General features: G+C 43.3%; 1 protein-coding gene across 1 annotated transcript in view; it reads right to left on the bottom strand.

Moving 5' to 3' along the window:
- Nucleotides 1-7,352: 7,352 nt before the first annotated feature.
- LAMA1 (laminin subunit alpha 1) overlaps nt 7,353-9,849 on the bottom strand; it is a 135,610-nt gene continuing 133,113 nt past the window's right edge. Inside the window, 2 exon segments of the mRNA XM_047090312.1 lie at nt 7,353-7,513; nt 8,119-8,341. Coding sequence (XP_046946268.1) covers nt 7,353-7,513; nt 8,119-8,341 — 384 coding nt within the window.

Genomic DNA, 9,849 nt, shown 5'->3' with positions numbered 1-9,849 from the left:
ATAAGTATGGCTACTCCAGCTTTCTTCTGGCTTCCAGTATCATGATAAATAGTTCTCCATCCCCTCACTCTCAATCTGAAGGTGTCCTCAGGTCTAAAATGAGTCTCTTATAGACAGCAAATAGATGGGTCTTGTTTTTTTTTTATCCATTCTGATACCCTATGTCTTTTGGTTGGCTCATTTAGTCCATTTACATTCAGTGTTATTATAGAAAGATATGGGTTTAGAGTCATTGTGATGTCTGTGTTTTATGCTTGTAGCGATGTCTCTGGTACTTTGTCTCACAGGATCCCCCTTAGGATCTCTTGTAGGGCTGGTTTAGTGGTCACGAATTCCTTCAGTTTTTGTTTGTTTGGGAAGACCTTTATCTCTCCTTCTATTCTAAATGACAGACTTGCTGGATAAAGGATTCTCGGCTGCATATTTTTCCTGTTCAACACATTGAAGATCTCCTGCCAATCCTTTCTGGCCTGCCAAGTTTCAAAAGGGAGATCAGTCACGAGTCTCATAGGTCTCCCTTTACATGTTAGGGCACGTTTATCCTTGCTGCTTTCAGAATTTTCTCTTTATCCCTGTATTTTGCCAGTTTCACTATGACATGTCGTGCAGAAGATCGATTCAAGTTACGTCTGAAGGGAGTTCTCTGTGCCTCTTGGATTTCAATGCCTTTTTCCTTCCCCAGTTCAGGGAAGTTCTCAGCTATGATTTCTTCAAGTACCCCTTCAGCACCTTTCCCTCTCTCTTCCTCCTCTGGGATACCAATTATGCGTATATTATTTCTTTTTAGTGTATCACTTAGTTCTCTAATTTTCCCCTCATACTCCTGGATTTTTTTATCTCTCTTTTTCTCAGCTTCCTCTTTTTCCATAATTTTATCTTCTAGTTCACCTATTCTCTCCTCTGCCTCTTCAATCCGAGCCGTGGTTGTTTCCATTTTATTTTGCATCTCGTTTAAAGCGGTTTTCAGCTCCTACTGACTGTTCCTTAGTCCCTTGATCTCTGTAGCAATAGATTCTCTGCTGTCCTCTATACTGTTTTCAAGCCCAGCGATTAATTTTATGACTATTATTCTAAATTCACTTTCTGTTATATTATTTAAATCCTTTTTGATCAGTTCATTAGCTGTTGTTATTTCCTGGAGATTCTTTTGAGGGGAATTCTTCCGTTTGGTCATTTTGGATAGTCCCTGGAGTGGTGCGGACCTGCAGGGCACTTCCCCTGTGCTGTGGTGTATAACTGGAGTTGGTGGGCGGGGCCGCAGTCTGACCTGATGTCTGCCCCCAGCCCACCGCTGGGGCCACAGTCAGACTGGTGTGTGCCTTCTCTTCCCCTCTCCTAGGGGCGGGATTCACTGTGGGGTGGGGTGGCGTGGCCCATCTGGGCTACTTGCACACTGCCAGGCTTGTGGTGCTGGGGATCTGGCGTATTAGCTGGGGTGGATCGGCAAGGTGCACAGGGGCGGGAGGGGCAGGCTCAGCTAGCTTTTCCTTCGGAGATCCGCTTCGGGAGGGGCCCTGCGGCACCAGGAGGGAGTCAGACCCACCGGAGGGATGGATCCGCAGAAGCACAGCTTTGGGTGTTTGCGAGGTGCAAGCAAGTTCCCTGGCAGGAACCGGTTCCCTTTGGGATTTTGCCTGGGGGATGGGCGAGGGAGATGGCGCTGGCGAGCACCTTTGTTCCCCGCCAAGCTGAGCTCTGTCGTCCGGGGCTCCACAACTCTCCCTCCCATTGTCCTCCAGCCCTCCCATTCTCCGAGCAGAGCTGTTAACTTATGACCTCCCAGACGCTAAGTCGGGCTTGCTGTCGGAACACACTCCGTCCATCCGGCCCCTCCGCTTTTGCCAGCCAGACTCGGGGGCTCTGCTTGGCCGGCAAGCCGCCCCTCCGCCCTGGCTCCCTCCCGCCAGTCCGTGGAGCGCGCACCGCCTTGCCGCCCTTCCTACCCTCTTCTGTGGGCCTCTCGTCTGCGCTTGGCTCCGGAGACTCCGTTCTGCTAATCCTCTGGCGGTTTTCTGGGTTATTTAGGCAGGTGTAGGTGGAATCTAAGTGATCAGCAGGACGCGCGGTGAGCCCAGCGTCTTCCTACGCCGCCATCTTCTGTCCTACGCTGTTATTTTTTATCCCCATTATTCATTCCATAGATGGAAGTCTGCACCTCCCACCCCCCTTCACCCATTTTCCCATTGCCCCGCCTCACTCCCCTCTGGCCCTCATTAGTTCGTTCTCTGTAGGTATGGGTCTGGTTTTGCTTTTTTTCATTTTATATGTATGCTGTCCACTTTTTCATCCATTTATTTATTGATGGTCACTGGGGTTGCTTCCATATCTTGGCTATTGTAAATAATACTGTAGTAAACATAGGAGTGTATATATCTTTTCGAATTAGTGTTTTTGTTTTCTTTGGGTAAATACCCTGTAGTGGAATTAGTGGGTCATATGTTCTATTTTTAATTAAAATTTTTTTTTATGTTTATTTATTTTTGAGAGAGAATGTGAGCAGGGGAGGGGTAGAGAGAGAGGGAGACACAGAATCCGAAGCAGGCTCAGGCTCTGAGGTGTCAACCCAGGGCCCAATGTGGGGCTCGAACTAATGGACAGTGAGATCATGACCTGAGCTGAAGTCGGATGCTTAACCCACTGAGCCACCAGGCACCCTTATTTTTAATTTTTTTGAGGAACCTCCATACTGTTTTTCACACTGGCTGCACCAGTTTACATTCCCATCAGTAGTGCATAAGGGTTCCTTTTTCTCCACATCCTTACCAACACTTATTTCTTGTCCTTTTGATTCTAACCATCCTGACAAGTATAAGGTTATCTCTCATTGTGGTTTTAATTTGCATTTTCCTAATGGCTAGTGATGTTGAGCATCTTTGCTTGTGTCTGTTGGCCATCTGTAAGTCTCCTTTGGAAAATGTGTGGTCCCTTGCCCATTTTATTTGGGTATTCTGGTGTTGAGTTGTATAAGTTCTTTATGTATTTTGTATATTAACTCCTTATAAAATGTATCATTTGCAAATATCTTCTCCCATCCAGTAGGTTGCCTTTTTGTTTTGTTGATTGTTTCCTCCACTGTGTAGAAGCCTTTTATTGTGGTGTACTCCAAATTTATTTTTGCTTTTTTTGCCCTCACCTAAGGAGACATATCTAGAAAAATGTTTCCGTGGCTGATGTCAAAGAAATTGTTGCTTATGTTCTTTTCAAGGAGTTTTATGGTTTCAGGTCTCACATTTAGGTTTTAATCCATTTTGACTTTATTTTTGTGTATGGTGTAAGAAAGTGGTCCATTTCATTCTTTTGCTGTCCAGGGTCCCCAGAACTATTTGTTAAAGAGATTGTCTTTCCCCATTGTATATTGTTGACTCCATTATTGTAGATTAAATGGGCTTTCTTCTTTTCTTAGTTCCTTTAGGAGTGAGGTTAGATTATTTGAGAATTTTCTTGTTTCTTGAGGTAGGTCTGTACTACCATAAATTTCACTCTTAGAACGGTTTTCAGTTTCTCAAATGAAAATCGAAACACAACAGTTCAAAATCTTTAGGAACTGTTGTGTTTTCATTTTCATTTCAATGTCCTCTTTGAATTCTTTGTTAACCCATTTACTGTTTAGTAGTAGTATGTTGTTTAGCCTCCATGTGTTTGTGTTTTGTGGTGTGCGTGTGTGTGTTATGTGTGTGTGGTTGATTTCCTGTTTCATACAATTGTGGAAAGGATACACAATACAATTCTAATCTTAAATTTATTGAGACTTGTTTTGTAACCTAACATATCCTAATAGTGTTCCGTGTGCACTTGAAAAAAATGTGTATTCTCTGGTTTTGAATGGAATGTTCTATACATACCTGGTTTGTCTTGTTAGTATGTCATTCAAAGACACTATTTTCTTACTGGTTTTCTGCCTGGATATTCTTTCCTTTTATGTAAATGGAGTATTGAAGTCCCCTGCTATTATTGTATTACTGTCAATTTCTCCTTTTATATTTATGTATTTAGGTTTTTCAGTGTTGGGTACATAGATATTTATGTATCCTCTTGTTGGATTGACTCCTTTATCATAATGTATTGCCTTTATCTGTCTCTTATCGTAGTTTTTGTTTTAAAGTCCATCTTGTCTGGTGTGAGTGTTGCTTCCCCCCTACCCCCCCACCCCCATATTCACATGGTATATCTTTTTCCATCCCTTTACTTTCCGTCTGTATTGTCTTTAGGTTTGAAGTGAGTCTCTTTAGGCACCATATAGATGGGTCTTGCTTTTTTATCCATTCTGCTTCTGTATGTCTTTTGATTAGAGCATTTAGTCCATTTAATTTAAAGTAACTATTGTGAGGTGTGTACTTACCGCTATTTTGTTAATTGTTTTCAGTGGTCTTTGTAATTCTCTGTCCATTCTACTCTTGCTCTCTCTTCTTGCAGTTGAGGACTTTCTGTAGTGTCATATTTGGCTTTATTTCTCTTTATGTGTTATGTTTTGGGGTTTGGGTTGCCATGAGGCTCATGTATAGGGTCCTAAGAATACAGCAGTGTATGTTGAGTTGATGGTTATCTAAGTATGAACACATCCTAAATGAACTTTTTTACTCCCTCTACCTTTTATGTATATGCTGTCATATTTTTACATCTTTTTATTCATAATTTTCTTCTGTGACCTTTTGTTTTCCACTTAAAGAAGTCCCTTTAACGGTTCTTATAAGACATGTTTAGTGTCAATGAACTTTAACTTTTGAGTGGGAAACTATTTCTCTGTCTCTGAATTCTAAATGATAATCTTTCTGGGTAGAGTATTCTTGGTTATAGGCTTCTGTCTTTCAGCTGTTTGAATATGTCATTCCACTCCCTTCTAGCCTACAAAGTGGTTACTGAAAAATCAGCTGGCAGCCCTATAGGGTTTCCCTTGTATATAACAGTTTGCTTTTCTCTTGCTGCTTTGAAATTGTCTGTTTATCTTTAACCTTTGACATTTTAATTTTGTGTTTAGTTGTGTACCTTCTTGTGTTCATTTTGTTTGGAACTCTGTACTTTCAGAACCTGGATATCCGTTACTTCCCCAGGTTGGGGAAGTTTTCAGCTATTATTTATTCAAATAAGTTTTCTGCTCCTTTCTCTCTCTGTCATCTTCTTGGGCCCCTATAATGTAAACGTTTCCTTGATGTTGTCCAAGAGATCCCTTAACCTACCTTCCTTTTTTAAAATACTGTTTTCTTTTTTCCGTTCTGCCAGAGTGCTTTTCATTACCCTGTTTTCCAGACTGCTGATATCTTCTGCATCTACTAATCTATGGACTCCCTAGAGTGTATTTTTTATTTCAGTTATTAATTTCAATTCTGATTCTTTTTTATGTTTGCCGTCTCTTTGTTGAAGTTTTCACTGAGTTCTTCCACTCTTCTCCAGTCTGGTGAGCATCTTTATGAATATTACTTTACACTCTATCATGTGTATTGTTTATCTCCATTTCATTTAGTTCTTTCTCTGAGTTTGTGTCTTGTTCTTTCATTGGGAGCATATGCCCCTGTCTTCTCATTTTACTTGACTTTCTGTGTGTGATCCTCTGAAATAGGCGGAGCAGCACTTCTAAACTTGAAGGAGTGGTCTTGTGTATGGTCATCTCCCGTGTAGAATGTGTGTGTCTTTATGGCTTTGGCCGGCTGGCTGGAGCTGTGTCTGGTGCAGGCTGGGGATCACATGGCACTCTGTGCTAGGGGTGCCTGGTGTGATGGCTGGAGCTGGCATGGGTATGGGCTGGGCTGTCCTAGAGTACTCCATGCACCCTGGAAGGACAGCTGAAGCTGAAGTGGATGTGGGCTGGGGTGTCTCAGGGCTCTCCGTGCAGTGGGCACTCTGGTGGGGCAGCTGTAGCTGAAGCAGGCCAGAGGGACCTGGGGTGCTCCATGTATGGGGCATCTGGGCAGGAGATCTGTAGCTGATGGTGGGTATTGACTCAGGCAGTTCCAGGGCTCTCTGGCCAGAAGGTATCCTTGAGGACAGGTGAAGTCACAGTGGGTACAAGCACAGGGAGTGACCTAGTGTGGCGATTAGAACTGGCACAGGTCAGGGAATCCTGGGACATTCTGCCCCGGGGCTGCCCTGGTGATGTGGCTGGAACCCCACGGCAGGCAGGGGCTTCGGGTTCCTGGTCACTCTGAATATTGGCCACCTTGGTGGGGTGGCTGGAGCCAAAGCAGCATGAGCGAGGAAGTCCCAGCATCCTCTTCACCAGGGTGCCCTGGCAAGCAGTCTGGAGCCGAAGTGGTATAGGCATGGAGTATTCTGGGGTGCTTTGTGCCTGTGTCACCTTGATGGGATGGCTGGAGCTATAGTGAGCATTGACAAGGGGTGTTCTAGTGTGTGCTGTTTCGGGGCCTCTTTGGTGGAATGGCTGGGATGGTGTGGGCTAGTGGCCCAGCACTCAGGCAGTAGGACAGCTCTGGTGCCTGGACCTTCTTCCCATCCACACTATCAAGGTAGATGGGGAACGTAAACCATGGCACTTGCCAGCCCCTCCAACCTAGAAAGAGTTCCAGCATCTCCCCCACTGTCTGGTGGTTTTAGGGCTGGCTCTTTTGTATTCTGTTTGCTCTTTTATACCATGGCTTTTTTTGTGTGTGCTCCAGGGAACCCAGTACTAACGTGGCAGGCCAGCTAAGGCACCAAACCCTGCTCCTGCCTGTGCTATCAAGGTGTTCGGGGGAGTGTAAACCATGGTACTTGCCAGCCCTTCCGACCCAGAGAGAGTTCCAGCAGCTCTCCTGTTTGGTGGACTTACAAGGTAGGATCTCTTAGATACTAGTTGCTCTTTTAAACGACGGCTTTTTTCTGTGCTGTAGAGCAGACGGATCAGCTCATGGTCCCTCAATGCTATCCTTCCCCACTGCAATTCACAGGGCTGGGGGTTCCTTTTGTTACCATGTCCCCATCTCTCTGGCCATTCTTTATGTGCTCTGTGCCACAGAAGCCATCCAGCCAGCCCTCAGTTCTTTAGGAGGAACTGCTCTATAAATAGGTATAGATTGTGGAGGAGGTGAATTCAGGGTCTTCCTACATCACTATTTTGGACCAGACTCCATATTTATATAAAATTCAAAATGTAAAACATGAAAAACTGTCAGGTAATCAACAGAATATTCAGTGTTTACAAAGAAAAAGTGAGCCACTTAATTCAATTTAAACTTTAAACTATTTAATAGAGGTATTTGTTGTACACATGGTTTTAGTTTAATATAAGTACAAAATTTCTCTCTGGAAACACTTAACCTGAGTTGAAAATGAAATCAGAACTGAAGAGAGATTTTAATTCACAAAAACAATTCTCCTCCAAATATAAACAATGATTCCCAACTGGGGAGTTGCTCTGAAATTCAGGGTTCAGACCCAGGACAGGAATGAGGGAAAACTCCTTGTAGATCAAAAGCTCTGCTGAAGTCATAGGATTGCACTTGTGGGCCCTTAATCAGAGTGAGCTTTCTCAAGCACCCCCGGAAGGAGGTCTGGCTGCTCAGGCAGTTTTGCTTTACGTCAGCTGTTAAGAGAGAAGTCTTGCTTAATTTTGTTAAATGACATGACTAGCACAATAGGAGCAAAAGTAATTATCAAGTAGTTTCTTCATCACAATTAGAACACTGTTCTCCCACATATGTTGCTTCTGTGATAAGTCAATGAAAACTTTTAATATATGGTAATTTTAAGGTATAGTTATGACTTAAAAGTCATCAAAGAGATGTTTATTTCGTTATTTGTAAAAATCACTGGGAACATCCGAAATGCAGAATTCAAATCCAGAATCGATGTCAGAGGATAAGATCATGTTTCTTTGTCCTCTAAAATGGTTACCTGCCCTAAAATGACTTCCTACTCTGGGGGGTCATCTAAGATGACTTGCCTCGGTAAAGTCATCTCGCTTACTTGACATTGCATCCGGTGTTCTCAGAGTCTTACCTAACGATGAATTTACTTGTGTAGATTATTTTAACTTTTCCAAGAACTTCTAGGTATTTGAGATAGACTTTCTAAAATGTAAAGGATTTGTCACCCAAACCATGTATTTTTCTCAATCCCTATTCTGTATCCAGCTAAACTGACAGAGCTGCTTAAAAGTGAATGGGCAAAGCAGAAACCCATACGTACCAGGGTAGCCGCCCACATAAATGGGATTGTTGGTGTCTGCTGAGGTGGACTGGGTGTGTGGACTTTCAGCGTGAGCTGCATTCCCATCAACAATCAGAACCAAGCGGTGTTTGCTTTTCTGAGCTTGAAGTGTGTGCCATCTTCCATCGCACAGAGTACTGGTAGCTTTGGGTTTATATGTGGCTGTTATCCGACCAGCACCATTGTTAACATGAAACAAGATCTAAACAAACAAGACACAAATACCTTGGTGAATTTTTCTATGTTTAAGGAACACCATTCATTTATATAATGCTCTTGGAGTAGATAAATCCCCCCATTCTGCTAAAAAGGAGGGCAAGCTATGAAAAACAATGATTTTGAAAAATAACCTCATAAAGGATGCAGGTTTCATCACTCCCGAAACTACAGAAAGGATCAATGACCACCTCCATGGGAAGAAGCCCAAGCAATTGCCCTCAAATCAGTACCTTTTTCAGGCCTGCAGGAGCTGATGGGTTTAGAGGGTCAGTTTGTAGCAGATGGCTAGCACCTATGAAGGACCATTTACCGACTCTCTTGTGACAGACTATAGGTGCCCTACCACAGCAAGTTGTAACACACAAAAAAATCTAAGACTTGCAAAAGTTAGCAGGGAATACTTGTAAGAATACTGTTGTAGAGGTGACTCCATGTATTTCGAGGTCAACTGTGATAAATTAAAGATGTACACTATAGACCCTCGGGCAACAGCTAAGAAAAGTTTTAAAGGAAAAATAAGCCAATAGTAGAGGTAAAATATACATCAGAAATTACATTTTTGGCAACTGTTACACTTCTAATAATGTTTCTCAGATGTCATATAAAAATACGCACATGATACAGAATTTTTCAAAATTCTTTTGAAGTCCAGATGAGGAAGCCTTTGGCTATAAGCCACAGTGTAGAGGGGCAAGCGGTATGATGTAGAGGCAGCTTTGTTTAGACATGAAGATGAAACAAGGGGGGAGAAGAGGTGAAGGACAAGAGGTGGATCTGATTTTCTTACATCCTCCTCACCCCCATTCTAGGATGTCCTCGCGGCCGGAAACCCAGTGGGGAAGAAGCAGAAGTACTAGAAATAGGCAAATGAGATTGCAAATAAAATTGGGAAAAATCTAGAGCACAGAGCCTTGTTCCTTCCTTGCAGGAGGCAGTAGCTTAAAAAGAGTCAAGCATCTTAGTTTCAGAGCAACACAAGTTGACCACAGTGCAAGAGAAATGGTGAAAAGTGTAGTTAGGTAGAGAGGATTTAAGAGACGCCTTTCATCCCCATGGCCTGGCAACAACTCCCCAGTTCTCCTGTGATCCTCTGGGGGACGTAGGAGGTGACTGAAGAGACAGCAGTGCCCCTGACCGGGATGGGAAGCTTGATCTGCAAGGGATGTTGGCCTAATAATCTCCAGGATAAGTTCCCACAACCTGGTGATGGCTGAAACTCCAGACCACTCGTTACAACTTGCCAGGGACAACTGGCCTAGTGCACAAAAGACAGAGGCTATGCCTAAGGACCAGGAATGCCAAGCCACACCTCAGCTATTGTCAAGAGAGAACTTACAGAAAAGAAAGGACAAGGAAGACTCTCTTCCCTCACATCTTGCTTGCACCTAGAGGCAGTTTTCAAGCAAAAGAGACTAAGGTATCCTAATTGTTAAGTTCATTTTGTTCTGAACATGGGAAAGACTGGCGACTGAAAAGCAAGAGCAGAATAGT

The sequence above is a fragment of the Lynx rufus genome, unplaced genomic scaffold (assembly GCF_022079265.1).
Source record: "Lynx rufus isolate CCGP_SWC_20201006 ecotype Redwood Valley unplaced genomic scaffold, mLynRuf1.p SCAF_29, whole genome shotgun sequence".
Classification (NCBI taxonomy): Eukaryota; Metazoa; Chordata; class Mammalia; order Carnivora; family Felidae; genus Lynx; species Lynx rufus.
The sequence above is the reverse complement of the archived record's forward strand: the minus strand, read 5'-3'. Positions and strand labels throughout refer to the sequence as shown.